The 16,353-nt window shown below is 35.8% G+C and overlaps 1 protein-coding gene across 1 annotated transcript in view; it reads right to left on the bottom strand.

Moving 5' to 3' along the window:
• Nucleotides 1-16,353, bottom strand: part of IGF1 (insulin like growth factor 1) — a 53,197-nt gene that overhangs the window by 9,571 nt on the left and 27,273 nt on the right. The window contains exon 3 of the mRNA XM_026083913.1: nt 2,751-2,932. Coding sequence (XP_025939698.1) covers nt 2,751-2,932 — 182 coding nt within the window. The remainder of the gene's footprint in view (nt 1-2,750; nt 2,933-16,353) is intronic.

Raw genomic sequence — 16,353 nt, 5'->3', positions numbered from 1 at the left:
TACTAAAGTTCTGAAGACCCAGAAGTTGCATGAGCTTTGAAATATCCCATATCTCTACTTCGGCATTTCAGTTTAGAATTTGCAAGAGCTTGAATTTGTGCTCCAATTAGATTTTCCCTAGGCTCTGTGGTTTTGGAAAAGTTATTCCAACTGTTAAAGGAACAGTGAAAACATATATTACATTAGGTTAACTAAAACACAACTTTTCTTGTTGCATTTCTCATGTTTTGTCTTCACTACATTAAAAAAACATTGTATATGATAAAGGTCCTTGTTATTTAAGAAAATGTAACATTTGCTTTTCAATCAAATATACATATTCATATAATTTAAAAAAATCCTAAATTCATTATTTTTTCTAAAGGGTGTCAGTTTAAAACTCCATGTATATTTGTTGCATAAAAAGCTACTTGAATTATGGTAGTCTCCAATTCTTTCACTTAATGACCATAGATAACGTAGATACATGGAGTGGTGTGGGGGGAACAAGTCCATGAATTTTGGTGGCTGCAACTAAGCAGAGCTTCATTTGTGTCTTTAAACCTTTTCCTCTAGAAAATGCTTATCTTATTATAATTTCCTTGCCTTTGCATTGATTTCTTAATGCATTCTCTTTCCCCTCTCTTCCCTTCTCTGTATTTTCATCTTATCTATCATAAATCTGAATTTATAGTTTCTCCTCCCCCTGCTGTATTTTTGTTTCCTCAGTCTGGTCTTCTCCCTGTACAGAGATTAAGGAAAAATTCAGTCTATTTTTCCCATCAGAGTTTTCTTATTTAATTGTCAGTTTCCCACTAAGAAACATTTATGTTTTTTCTGTTTCTGATCAGCTCTCTCCTCCTTTTCCAATACATTTCTCTTTAATGGTGTTCCTTTCTTTGATATGATTTTTATCTAATTCTGTTTTATCTCCCTTTTCTCAAAATTCAGTCTTTTCTGTGTGACATTGGCACTTTGCCTATGGTTCATTCAGTTCTTCAGTATTTCCCTTCTCAGCCTCCTTGATGTAATTCCCTTCCTTTTCCTCCACTCTCCACTGATCCCTGCCCTTTTCCAGTTTCTTTCCTTTACCTGTTCTCTTCTCCTTCTCCTTTCATAGGTGCTTTCTTTCCCAGCTGGGTTCTCTCAATTACTGTTTCATTCCTCTATTTTTTTTCTTGTAATATCCTCCATTGAACACTCCCTCCTTTGCTGCTAATGAAAGATGCCAGGCCTCTCTTCTGATCCTTCTGGTTTGTAAGAAGAGTGTTTTCATGTCTATCTCCTCAACTAGGAAGAGGACAGCTGATTAGAGAATTACATTGTTCCTTGGCACCTCAAGGAAAGTGATATGGAGATCTATCAGAGAGCTGGTAGGAATCTCATCTCCCTTTAGTGAAAGTTAAAAATGTTTTTCCCGTCACCCTAGCAACAAGTATTGGGAGAAACAGAGAGATTACTGGCCAAGCCTGTGTTCTTCTTTTCCCACAAACCATAAGTATATGTGTGCCCAGATGGGAAGAAGCCCAGGGTTTGCTTGTCCATAGTTGAGCTTTATATGAAGACTTCACTCATCTTCATGTGTATTTTTTGAGATGTTTATTGCTAAGGTGATACTTCCCAGGAAGAATCACACAGTCATTCCTTTAAAGGGTTGAAAGCCCTTGAGCAAAAGATGAAAAGGACTCTCTTTTGTGGATTGACTTATGGAAGAGAAATGGATGCTGGGACTATTAGAATTGTTATTTTTATAAAGCTGATGTTAAGGAAATTAATTACTGTATAGTGCTGGTTTCCTGACTTCCTGTGAAATCTTAGGTTTTCATGCAGTTTCTTTTCTGATTAAGAAAACAAACTTTTAGGCAACTGCAGGAGTGGGGGCCAACATATATGTAGGACAGAGTCATCAACAGTAAAATATATCCCTCAAAGCTTACAGCAGATGACAAATAACACTTAAAGCAGATTTTTAGAGCTCAGATAGGAGAGATTTGGAAGTGAGCCTGTTGGTAGCCTAGCCTAAAGACAGGTTATCTGAACTGTAAACTGTTGAGATCAGATGAGATTTGTTTAAATACATATAGGTGCAGTATCTAGCACAACAGGGACAAAAATCAGATTCAGAACTCCAGGATTATACAAAAAATACCAATGAATATTTGAAGTGCATGAAAAATATGCATATTAAACATTAAGTAGTTATTATAAAATATGGGATGATTGCATTGACTATCCAGTTAATTTGGTTCTGGTAAATAAAAAAATAAAAAGCCAAAATAATGACTAAAGAAAAAATCATTTGTTCGTTTACACAGTAAACATGAATAACAAGAGTTGTGTTTTACTTTCTGGTCACTCAGTTTTTCTTCTTGACATGGAAAGATGAATAAGGAGGTTTTGAATAGATCAGTTGTTAATCAGCCAGTGTTTGGTGTCTCTTTTGAAAGAGGTCGTTGGTGCTATTGATGGTTGGATGATGTGAGTACCTGTCAGTTAATATTCAGAAAGAGAATAAAGCCTCACAGGTACTAGCTTAGAAACTCGATTTTTTGTTTAATGTTCTAAGAGGTGAGATGGAGATAAACACTCCACTTTCTGCCTGTCTTCTACTGCAGCCACTATTTTCTGAAAGAACTACTAAATTTCAGTTTATCCAGTAGGCAGAACACATCAGTTGTTGACCAGGTTACCAGCCTTGACAGAATTCTCCCTCCCTAAAAGAGAGGGGGTTTTTTTGTTTTGTCTTTTGTTTTTTTTCCAGCCTGGCCTACCTTTTGTGCTTTTGGCATATCAGTGTGGCGCTGAGCACGTACAGAGCGTGCAGATTTAGGTGGCTTGATTGGAGCACAATACATCTCCAGCCTCCTCAGGTCACAGCTTTGGAAGCAGCATTCATCCACTATTCCCTTGTGGTGTAAGCGTCTACTGCTGGATCCGTACCCTGTAGGCTTACCTATTCAAAACAAAAATGGAAAGTTTTATGTTAGCAAGAAAATGCAGAGACCTCAGAAGCAATCATAGAAAATTACGTTATTGTATCTGAATCAGCAATGACAGTTGTAGAGACTACTTCTATGCATCTATTTTAAGATCCTGTCTTCAGCTGCAACTTTCAAAGGTGCTGCCCGGGAAATGGCCAGTTTTGATCTCTGTCTATGGGTGGTTGTTATTTAAGCATTTGAGCAAAATCGTATCTTTTCTTCTTAGAACTGTATTATTAAAAGATTTTCTTGAACTGTCTTGGCATTGAAAAGGGGGAGGGAGGAAGCTGAAATCTGGCATTTAGAAGTCTAACAAAGGAAATTTGTCCTTTAACTTTTGGATGAAAATTGATTGTTGAGCTGGCTGAGATAGCTGATATACAGATCATAGATTGTGCCTGTGTGGTATTTCTCTTCTGAATAATGATAATGTTGTTAGGCAAGTCTTTTTTAATGAAAGAAGGCTATCTTGGGCAACCATGTGAAGTTAAAATGTGTTCAAAAAGGCAAATAGATAGGGTATACTACTATACAGGCTATAAGAGCTGCAAGATCAAAAACTAGCAGGAAGCAGGAAATAAGGTAATGTAGTAGATGCAATAATGCAATAAAATGCAGCAGAAGTAGGAAGATGACTCATGGAACAGAAAAAGGCAGAAGATTTTATATTGTATAGCTCTGTACAAGATGGGAAATGAGACTGACATTAGATGGTCTTTCCTGTGTTTTGAGTTTTCACTGAGCAGCTGTAGAAAATACTTGACTGGTGAATGCTTTGCATTTCTCGTGCAGCTCTCATAAATGGTGACATTTTCATCCACAGCACTCTTATACTCTGTTTTTCTTAGTCTTTTTTGTTTCTTTAGTAGCTGTTGTTTTCACTGCCCTACAAAGATTACAGACCCATTATTTCCTCGGCTTACAGTTTCTATGCAACCCAGTTGGATGTGTAGTTGCCCTATTATGACATTAGAAATGAAAGAACAGTAAATTCACCAAAAAAATGTAGTTGCTGACTTACTACATCTATTTTTAAATTCAGGTAGAATTTGGTTTCAAACAGTAAAACTCTGAAAAGCTTAAATGTTTTGTTTTGACATTTTCAACATTAAATGTTTCCATTTAGAGAATGCTCCACAGTGGATAAAACCTCCAAAATATGGAAAAAAGGAAAGAAAAATGTCCCATGAGCCAAAAAATGAAGTAACTCAATTCAGTCAGCTCAACCAATTTTTTTTTTTCCCCCAGTTTTATCACTGAGACTAAAAATCCATTTTTCACAGAGTTTGGCAGGAGACTGAGTTTTAAAAAATTACTCAAGCTAGATAAAGAATAAGAGCATCAACAAAGATGAAAAATTCAGTTTTTCTTTGGGATATTCTTGTCTACTATGCTTATACAGAAGATTCTAGGTTGATATTCATATACCCATCCTGCAGTTGTCCGTTAGGGGACAACATTACAGTTTGCAATTCCCTGATTAAAACATAAATTCACTGATGAAGAACCTCTGAGGCCTCAGTACGTCCGTAAGTGCAAAGACTTCTAGTGGTAAAATATGTCTAACATTTTAGCCAGCAATACAGTCAGCTAAGAACTAATTATTCCTGTGAGCTTTGTAAACTCAGACAATTTGTTTTTTAAATATCTTTTTCCAGGGACTATAAATTAAAGAAAAACATGCTTACTTGGTACATTGTAATACACTGAGGGCCTCTATACTGTACATTTTCTGCTAAATCATTTGTTTCATAAGACTAAACAGAACAGCAAGCCAGGACTAGATTACAGTAATATTTTGATTTGTGTGTATGTGCACGCGCGTGTGTGCATTGTTCTGTGTATCACTGAAAAGTATTATAAATATGAAGATACAAAAAAAAAAATTGAGATTATTTTCACTCACTGAGTTAACATAAATTACAAGCTTCTCCCTGCAGATTTTTCTGAAGCCTGCTAATCAGATTCTCTTAGCCTAATACTTTTCTAAAATCTAGCAGTTATGATGAAATGTGGAGTGACATTACTGTGCTGGATACCGGGAACTTTTCTACATTTTGTTTTATTCGCTTCCCATTTAAAACATAGAAGGGCAAATTCTATTCCTGGATATGCACGTGTAAACCTTGCTCATAGATCCATCTGAATTGTGGGTACAAATAGTCGATTAGTTAAGCTTACCTTTTTTTCTGCGTTTTACCAATTTCTCATAAGCAAACATACTCTGAAAGCTTCTGTTCAAGATTTTTCCTTTAAATGGTATTTCATAGAGCTAACAGGTATTGATGTTCAGTTGGTTCCCTGGGGTGCTCTTGATAATAGTAAAAATAGTGATGGGCAGTTCATTTGTTAATTTCAACTGGCTTATTTCAACCTTTTTACCTAGAAAAGAATTTACTTTTGAAAAAAAAAATCTTTCAAGCTAATAGAAAATTTTAGTACTAGTAATATTTTGCACTTCTGAGAATCTTACAAATGTTAGCTCCTCACAGCATTCAGAAGAGGAAGATACTATGATCTGTAGGTTAGGAAAATTTAGAATCAATAAGATGAATTATCTTGGCCAGGAACTTCAATGGAATAACAACAGAGCTTGATGGAAGAAATCTTCCTTCCATGAGTAGCAGATCTGTGAATGTCTTTCTGTTGTAAAAATCATTTAGGAAAACAAGTGTTCTTGTTCTTTACTGAAGCCAATTACTGGAGACAAGTGCTCTATAGAGCCCTTCTTGGGGTAGTTTTTCTTAGTGATATTTTTTGGTCAGGCTGTTCTTCTAAGAAGGACTAATGACTGTTATTGGCATTTCTGAAGGGATCCATCCCTTATGAAGGGGTTATAAAGGAAATAATCAAATGAAAAGCAAAGTTTTAAAGGTCTGAAAATTGGCCATCTACTTTGTTGTTGAATATGGTTAACATTTAGCTCTGTCATGATTAAACAAGACAAAGATGAACTCATTGGTTGAGAGTATCTTTTGGAAAGTCTTTCCCTTCCTTTAACAATCAATAGTTCCTGCCACTTTGTCCATGTTAAGCTTGCATTTATGCAACATCGCTTACATTTTGTCATTTTAAGTTTATATCAATTATATAATCTGATTCTTTCATGAATTATTTTTTACTAGAGATGTAAGAAAAGAAACAATTCTATCCTATAGGTTATATAGCACTCTACCACTATATCAGTATCATTTCTAATACGAAATTTGTGACATCCTAGTAAATATAGCCATTTCTACAGGAATATATTTGTTCTTTTTTGAGTGTACCTAAAATAAAGGAACCATAGCCATCAGCTGTAACTTTTAATAACATCACTCATTTATTGTGTGTATGAGGTCTTCACAGTATATCAAGCAGGGAATTAGACTTAACTTTTTATGACAGGCTGGAGTTGTCAGTTCTGGGTTTTTTTCTCATCTTAGCTACTCCCTTATTGTGTGATCAAACGCAAGACATTTCACCCTTTGGTATCTGAATTTAGCCATATACACAGTTGATATAATAATTCCAGTATCAACAAAGCATTGTCAGGCCCAATTTACTTATTAGTTGCAGTGTTATTCCTGCGCCATCATATGCGTAAGTAAATATGAATCCTGAATTTTGGAATCTTTCAGGTGAAAATCTCAGTGTACTTAAAAATTATTTTTACTATAGCCAGACCAAAACTATATACAAGCTATTTTTTTCCTCCCATAGAATAATAAATTTAGAAAGCAGGATACAACATCTTGTAGCCCTTTTAAAAACCTCTAAGAAGCAAGTAATGAGTTTGGAATGGAATCACTGACACATCGGTGCTGTGATCAACAATGAAACTTGACATTTATTTGTAGACTGAGTTATTCATGTGTTACATGGAATATTAAATGCTCATTCTTCATAAAAAATAATGTTAGTATTGCTCTAATGATATTATTGAACTTTTCTCTCTAAAAAAAAAAAAGTTTTCCCAAGGTCTTTGAAAGACCTAAGTAAATTAAGTAAGCTTAAAATTCATATGAAATAGCAATTGATATTACCTGAAGTGCTGTAAAATAAACAAAGCAAATAAGCAGAAAAGAATAGAAAAAATGGTTCTTTTTCAATAATTATAATTCTAAACTCTACTTTTGAGGAACATCTGACATCTAAATTAATTTAAAATCAACAAATTTTAAATTGCTGCTGTCCTCTTAAGTGCTGCAATAGTTAAATGACATGTTATCACAGACAAAGATGCAATAAGGAATTACAAGGAGATACTATAATTTCTTCAGATATTATCAATACTTTGCCCATCTTCTTCTGAAGGTCACAGGATCAGGTCTGATGGGTCCAGTTCATCAAGGTACTAAAGTGTGCACTTAGATCTAAGTAAATGTTCAAGCTTCTTTGCAGTCAATGGGACTAAAGCCTTTATTCAACATTAAGCACATGCCTGAGTGCTTGCCTACATGGGGACTGACTTAAGTAAGCAGTTAATTTCTAGACTGAAATCCATATGAGTAAATAAATGGCTGGTAGTCCTATACATGTAATATCAGTTTTTTGTTCCTTAATTTTTTGATGATATGGCCTTAAAATACTTACTGATCCTGCTATGTCAGTATACCGGGCACCCATATAGTTCTTTCTCTTCATTCTGACACAATTTCAGTGCTGCCTCCCAGCTGTTATCAAAAAGTTCCTTATATTTACTCAACCTTCAAAGTGCTGCCTGTGGACATATAACAGTCCTAGGCATTCCTTTTTGCTGACATACACTGATGTCTTTGGAGGTTTCTTTCCTTTTTTGTCAGTTGTTAGCTCAAAACAGGTTTCATATCATGTAGGTCAAAGTTTACTTAATAGAATTTTTGGCTCTCATTTAATCTACTGTACCAAATATGTGAATGTTTCTTTCCATGTGCTACAAACAGATATGAAGTTTAGTCATACTATTCTGAAGTTCACTGAAAGCAGGCCAAGTTACAGAATTCCAATAGTTAAACAGCTGGCTTCTGTACTAGCAGCACTTCCCTTCAAATAATGCAAGGCCAATGGAGTAATTCAGTAGGGCTTACTTATGCTTGATTCCTTTGGTTGCTTTTTTTTTTTTTTTCCCCACAAATATCTCACTGATGCTACCATTGGTTCAGCTCTGCTGACAATATCAATGTTAGAAACACCAGTGTAGGTGGACTGTATAAGTTTCAACTGTCAAACTATCTAGACATTCTGTGAAGAATTACAACCTCCTGTTGTAATATTAACAGTAGAAAATTACATGAGAAATAGCTCAGAATAAACACAAAACTTGTCTATTGTTTAGAGGACTCTAGGAAGAGCTGGGGTAATGTGCCCTGGAGGTGTTACATGACTCTTCATATTTGCTGTACATAGTGTCTTTTTAGCTCAGCAACAGAACCTGAGGATGCTGTTTAGACAGAAAATATCATAAATCCAAAAAACAGTGAACTATATTCCTAACCTTACATACTATTAATGTCAATATTCAGCTCTAACTGTAGCTTTTAAAGTAAAGTGAAAAGATATTGTCCTATTAGTGTGATGTAATCTTGTTCTGTGTTTTTGACTTGAGCAACTCAAAATGTTTCTTCTAAAACGTCAGAGTGAAACAGCATGTTCAATTTTGTGCATTGATAGCAGTTTTGGGGTACCTTTGTAAATGATTATCCAGAGACATCTGATGACAAACTCTTTGTCTCATTTGCCAGTGTCTTGTTCGTAACTTATAGTATCTGGATGTATGTAAGCATGCTATGAGGCAGTATGTCAGGCAGAATTGTTCTGTGGCCTGGACAACAAGGATGAGGGCATATGCTAGTATATTATTACAGAATCACAGAAAGGTTGAGTTTAGAAGGGATCTCTGGAGATCATCCAGTCCAACCCACCTGCTCAAGCAGGGTCACTTAGAGCACGTTGCCCAGGATGGTGTCCAGATGGATTTTGAATATCTCCAATGGCCTCTCTGGGCAATCTGTTCCAGTGCTCAGTCACTCTCACAGTGAAGAAGTTTTTCCTCATGTTCAGTCAGAACTTCCTGTGTTTCAGTTTGTGCCTGTTGCCTCTTGTCCTGTTGCTGGGCACCACTAAATATAGGCTGGCCCCATCCTCTCTACACCCTCCCTTCAGATACTTATACATAGTGATAAGATCCCCCCTCAGCCTTCTCTTCTCCAGGCTGAAGAGTCCCAGCTCTCTCAGCCTTTCCTCATAGGAGAGATGCTCCAGTCCCTTAATCATTTTAGTAGCCCTCTGCTGGACTCGTTCCAGTAGCTCCATGAATCTCTTGTACTGGGGAGCCCAGAAGTGGACACAGTACTCCCAATGCAGCTGGTAGAGGGGGAGGATTACCTCCCTCAACCTGCTGGCAATGCTCTTGAGCATTACAATGTACAGAGCTTTAAAATTAGACTAGATCCAGGGAGGGAGCTGGTGGTTGGACTACTTTGGGGTTAGGCGACTGTCTGCACAGAAGACTAGGGATGCTAAGTGTGAGACTCATCTTACCTAGCTTTACTATCTTAAGATAGGAGTCAACAGACAGGTGTGACTGGAGCGTGACTTATTCCCCCTGGGAAATGTCCTGGATACTTTGTTCAAAATGAAATCAATTGCCCATGCCCCTTCATTGACTACAGATAAAGCTAGATGATCTACCCTTAGAGTGTACACACAACTTAATCCACATAGAGCTGAACTCAAACAAGAGGAATTCTATTGCAAGAGATTTATCCTTAGTCACAAAATATATGTCATTGGTGGAATTCAAAGCCAGTCTCCTATTTTCCATTGTAATAATTAAATATGATGACATATGTTTGATCTGAAAAACATGCTGGCAAATCTGCTGTTTAATCATGTATCTCCATACCTCTTTGTTTCTGTTCTGTATAGTCATGTCAGTATTCTTGTCTATTTTTTCATTTTAAATACATGCATATGCAAAATCAGAGTTTTTTGATATCACATTTTATCTTGTTATGTTAGACAAATGGTATACTATTATATCTGTTATACTTCTTGAGTGTACTCTGGAGTTTCTAATCAGGATTTGGAAAATTATGAGTCTACGTTCAATCAGCAAGAAATGCCTGTATTTTGATACTTCTATGAACTATTAAAACAAACAAACTAAAAAGCAAGCAAAAAATCTTGTGATCTGTTGTAAAGTCCCTTAACAGAAATATCTCAAGGTTTAAACTGTACAAAGTAGGCAATCTGATTTTCATGGAAATAAGTTGCATATATTTTGAAGCTATAATATTTAATATTTAGTTTCCATTTTCCATCTACGTTTTGTTAGTGCTATAAAATAATTAGGCTTAGACTGATTTTTGTTTGTATTCATCAAAGTGAGCATATATTAGCATTTATAAATGCTCAGTGAATGGATGCTCTAGCTTTGAAGTCTAATTTAACATGCATGAGAATAGAGGATAAACTTTATCAGTATGCACAAGTAAAATCTTTATGGAAGCATATGCATTTGTTAATATTGAGAAATTGCATTAGGCTATTGCTTTGTAGAATACTGGATTGCATTAATTACCGAGTCTAAGGCACAGAGATGTTTGCTCATTGTTAAAGACTTTGTCCTCTAAAATTCTAGGTGAGTAAGACTGGGAAAACATAGGTCCTCATCTAGCACTGCTATAAGGGAAATCTATCAAGTTCTGACTGTGTTGAGAATTTTGCCTGAATAATTAATATTTGTAAGTTTTACCTTACGAGAAAATGAAAACTCATAATGTTTAAAATGGAGAATAAAACATCTGTTTCACTTCTGTAAAGCCGTAGATAGCAGATTGTAGGACAAATCTATGTACAGAGAAATTAATTTGTCTGTGTATGTAGATTTATTCCAAAAGGTGTATTAATTTTTAACTTGGTCTGCGTTTATCAGGCAGTTTGCCACATGATTGAAGGAGGTCATTTTTTCATCTAGAAATATGCTTTCAGAGGTGATTTTTTTCTTCACTGGATATTTAATTAAAAATAAAATCCTATTTCCCTAAATTTATTTCCAAAATAGAGTTTGTAACAATTTTCCCTCACATATAGCCTCAGTGTTCTCTGTGCTCTTTATGGAGCTGCTATTTGGAGGCCATTAAGTATACTCAGCATGTGATAGACCCATTATGCTTCACACAGTAGTTTCCAAGCCAGTTGCAACGTGTGAAGAGCAAGACCTATGGTTTCGTGAGTGTTGCACTGGGATAGGAAGCGGAACTTTTAGAGTTTAGAATTCTTCTGAGGAAAAAAAAAAACTAGCAGAAAGAGTGGGAAACAATATAATGTATTATTTTACACCAATTCAATGCTCTAGAGGGTGAAAACCTTGCCAACATAGCACAATTTACAAGCCTACATCAGATTCCAGGGCTGGAAAGTGCCAGATGCTGCCAAAAAATATATACTTTGGCAAGAAAAATACTTTGCTGGTTAGAAATTCACTATTACAAGAATAGCCAGGTTTATCAAGGTTTAGGACAAGATAATTAGAAACTAGTAGGCCATTGTTACATCTGAATATTGCACACTATAGTGCATCCAGGAGGACAATGGTAATACAGTCTTCCATCCATAATGAGAATACATTGTCTTGTCTTCTTAGGTATGTTCTCACAGTAAATAATTACTGCTTACCCTTGTGTGTGGAGGAAGGACGATCAATCACGATATGACTTTTTATACTCTTCTGATACTATAGCCAATGTAAAACTGTCTTTTATTTGGATTACAAAATGAATTACAATGTAAAAAAACATAGCTGGGTGAAATCCTAGTACCACTGAAGTCACTGGGAAATCTCTTAGTACAGCCAGGATTATTTCCTGATGACTCAGGTGCCAGAAACTACTTATATAGAGCCTAATCCAAGGTCTACTAAAACCAGTGAAAAGACTATTATTGCCCTTAGTGGGCTTGGGATCAGCCTGATAATGAACAATCTCTTGCTTTTTCTTCCAACCTTACAGCTCAGTGTATAAATATTATCTTAGTGGCATCTAGAAAGGTTTGCAGGCAGTGGATGTGAAGTGATTCCTTGAAGGAAGTAAGAACAAAAGAATACTGATGTACAATGGAGCAGAATAACCACTTCCCAGAGTTAATAACACTGAACATTTAACAAGCAAAACATTATTTTTCACTATGTAATGAATATTTTAACTACATAGTGCCCATCAGACACTCTTCCTCAGCTGTGTTCTGAGAAATAAAAGCACATAACAAATGACAAACATGGTATTATTCCTGCATTTCAGTATCAACATCTAGTTAGAGGCAGAACGTTTGAATGGCTTTTGCATAACAATGAAATAAAGTTACTCATCCAGTACCTGTCATGCTATCCATGAGTGCACCTATGGTCACACGTATTACAATTTTTATTTCTATTTCTATGGCAGTAGTCCTTAAAGGATAATACCAGCTGGGAGCATGCCACTATCATCATATCTTTTGCAAAGACGAGACAATTTTTCTTCCCTCATTAGAAGCAAGTGTGACAACTGAAAAGAAAGCAGGAGAAAAACAAAGGTAACAGCAAGCAACTGGCTCACTTTGCACTCACACTACATTTGTTTTTGTGTAATGCAGTTAGCTTTAGTGGATTTACTCTGCACCATATTCTAACCTCTATAGTTGTAGGTCTGTTTAGTAAGACCTGATTATCATTACCATGGTCTTTGTCAGCAAAAAGCAACTAACCTTGTACAACAAGATTCAGTTTTGTACCTGTGTGGTAGTCTGAGCAGTACTGTCTGAATAATGTTTAGACTTTCAGTTAACGAACTTTCCTGTAATTATCAGAAAGTGGTTGCCTACTTTAGGCATGGTAAGATGACTTACATAGTGCTTTTGACGTCCTGCACATAGTTTTCTTATGGCCAAATTTTTAAATGTGAATTATATTCCAGGAAAAAGTTTTTTGAATGTCTGCTACTTTGGGGCTATTTTGATGCTTTCACTTGTGAAAATAGCCTCACAAGACCCCTGATTAGCAAAGACAAATTAACCATTGCATTTGGCAGGAGAATCAAGACAGAAAGATGATCAGATGGGTTCTTTTACCTTCACTGATGTTAAGCAGTACCTTGTCCTAAATTAAGAGAGCTCTTTGCAGAGAAAGATACTGCTTAGTTTGAGTAACATTTACAGAATCTAGCAATAAATTATTTGCACTGGAGAAGCCTGTGACAGCACCAGGAACTGAACTTGCATCTCCTAAGGACTAGGCCAATGCCTTAGCCATATAACCGTCTTCCCTTAATCTCATTTTTGAGTCAGGAGGGCTTGTAAAAATCTAATCTTGGAAGAAAACATTTCACTGAGGTCATGGTGCTCCTGTTAAATTTGTTTAATGAGCTAAAAGAAAAAGTGAAACTTTCCAGTGGAATACATAGACATTAGGGAGTGAAGGTGAAGTTACTGGGGCAAGACAGGGACAGTGAGTTTTGTCTCGTAACAAAAACAAAGCCTTAGCTAAAATATACTGTTATGTTTGATTCACCTTTCACTCGCACTGGTTTTCTACTCCGTGCTTCAGAGATGTAATACTGCAGTAGAAGCTAGAAGAATCAGTTCTAGTGACAGCAGCATAAGCAAAAAGAAGCCAGTACTGAATAGTGAATGCAACTACCCTTTTTCTCCTTGGCCACTCAGCATACCTTGCCATTACTGAAGAGGTGCAGGGGGATCATAATTGAAGAGTTCTGGTATGGTGTGGACAGAAAGTGGTTTCAGTATATTATCTTAAATATCAAAGCTACAGTTTCTGCAGGAATCATTGAAGACTGTAGTGCTTATATGCAGTAAAGTTTGTTTATAAAGCAAGTAGGAAATAATCCTATTTGTTCAGGGCTAACAATATACTCTCCGATCACAGTTTTTAAAGGGGAATGTGATTTTCAAGGTAGTTTTTTTTAAAGTTCTCACTTACTAAGTTTTTATGGCCTTTTCAGGGAAGTGTAGAGATTTAAAAAGTTCATTTCTATTTAAAGAGAAGGGTTTTTTAAGTTACCAGAATTATTCCTTTCTCTTAATATTTTCTTTCAGACTTCTTTAGAGCTGATTGATAACCTCAGCATTGGTTAAATATATTTCTCTGTGGCTTATTTTATTTGGCCATCTTGTCCTTTTGTTTCACTAGGTATGTCCTCTGGATTAATCAGGAATATTATAAATTTTAAAAGGGCTGTGGTCACGTTGAAGTAGCTACCTGAAAAGAACCAAGTTTTCACCTTAATTCTTTCTGGAACTGGTCTAGCTTCTAAAGCCCACATACTGGAGTATGATTGATTTCTTTTGAGCCACAGCTTTGCATGTCCACAGGTATTTAAGCAAAAGAATGTAGTTTGGTTGAAAAGAAGTGAGATGAATAAGTATCCTTGAAATGCTGTACACTTTTTCATTTATCTTATTCATGCACTAATGTGTAAGCTTAGTGGTGACTCTGTAAATGCTAACTCTGTTAGATATACCTCAGTCTACAAAATCATTCTCTCCAACACTCAGCCAGTGGTTTTGAATATCATGACATCTCCTTCATTAGACTGCAAGCTTCAAAGGTTTAAGTCTGTATGTTTTGAATAAGGAATTATCTGTTAGTTATGCAGATTTCTTCTCATTGTGAAATGTGGCTAAAAGGTTTACATGAAGCAAGGTATGGCTGCAAACTCTAGATATATGTTTTCCAAAGTACTGTAGAAACTGTGATATCTGTTCAGTTTCATTAACTTTGTGACAGAATGAAAAAATGCATTAAAAAATGGCAACCTAGAGCCAAGTAATTCTTATGAAGTGCATTTCTAGAGAATCTCTTTTATTCCTGTATTGCTTTTTAGAAAGCACAGCCATTTTTAATTCTCAAGCCTTCAACACCTACAGTTCAATTTTTATTTCTTTAATTGCTAATGCATCTCAAAACCTGGAGAATTTTGAAGAAAACTTTTGATCATCTGAAAGCATAGATTCTGGGTTGTATCTGAAGATATTACTGGAACATAGGTCTCAGTATTAGGGACTTTTCAAATGTTTTTGTTGTATGCCCTTAGATATTTAGTTCTGTAGTTACAAATGACTTAATCAACTGTATCTGAAATTAATAATCTAGTATTTCAAATATGGCCTTAAGAATTCCAGCTGCACATAGGAAACTGATGTTCGGATATACTGTATTGTTCCCCAAAGTTTGACTTTATAGGACCATAAATATTTTCAAGTAATTACCCTTAAGTTTTACAATTAAATCTGGTATTGATGTATATAAGCTGAGCCAAATAGGATGGAAAACAAGTAATTCCACATCAATTAATCTGTAATCCTTGTAATATCTTCTTTGCTTCTTCAGTCTAACTTCATACAATTCAAGGAATGGGCTAGTCTCCAGGGGAGTTTAAGTCATTTTCAAGTATCACAGACACTGCAGTTAGAAAGTTCTTTTTCGTACCATTGTCATATTAACTTTGTCTTTAGCCACTCAAGTTTCACTACAAAGTGGAATAGGCTAAGTTATATCAAGCTTCCTCTGACTCTCCCTCCAGAAATGCTACTGCATAAATGCAATAAGAGTTGTAATCTCTTAGCAATCCATAAACAGTCCTCCTGCACTTTTAGTATTATATACACTTTGAGTGTGGATGTAAATGCTGATAGTACAATGTTTCTCTCAGTCCTCCTGTACCAAAACTGTTCTTTCCCTGCAGAGTGATTTTTGGATAAAATATGACCATTGCTCACTGAACCTTTGGTCAAAATGTAAACCAAATGAAAGTTTTCTGTGGTTTGGGAAAGGTGGATTAATTTTTTCCCTTGTTTTTCATTTTGCATTCCTCTGCACTCCTTTATGCTAGCCAGAAAAGGAGGTGCCAAATAACCCAGGGAGGCTGTGCAACCTGGCCGGAAGTGAGAAGTTCTGCAAGTTTAATGAGAGTGGCTGTTCATATAAGACTTCCAGCTTGATGGCCTGAAGCAGAATGATGCTCTGATTTTGCAAAACTCATTCCTCCCATTTGTGAAATTTAGAAAAGTTTCAGGTCTTCATCCAGGATGAAATCCTAGTGGGAAGTAAAATGAAGTCAACTTCAAATTCCACTTGTCTACAATGGGCCTAAGTTTTCTCTCCTGGGCTTCTAAATGTTTATCTAAACTGTCTCTCTTGTGATTTCTCTGAATTATTTGCAATTTCTCCTCACATGTTACTGCTTATGCCTCTTACATATTACTTCTAGTGTTCTAATATCACTTAATAACTCATCTAATGAATTTCCTAAATTTATTCCAGTATTGTAGGTATTCTTTGCTTATCCTTCTAGCAGTTAGACAGCAGGTCATTAAATAAGCAGTTATCCATTTAAACTTCATAATTGTTTTTACTTTCCATCCAGCACCATGAAAC

The sequence above is a fragment of the Apteryx rowi genome, unplaced genomic scaffold (assembly GCF_003343035.1).
Source record: "Apteryx rowi isolate R43461 unplaced genomic scaffold, aptRow1 scaffold_62, whole genome shotgun sequence".
Lineage (NCBI taxonomy): Eukaryota > Metazoa > Chordata > Aves > Apterygiformes > Apterygidae > Apteryx > Apteryx rowi.
This window is presented reverse-complemented; position numbering and strand designations above follow the sequence as displayed.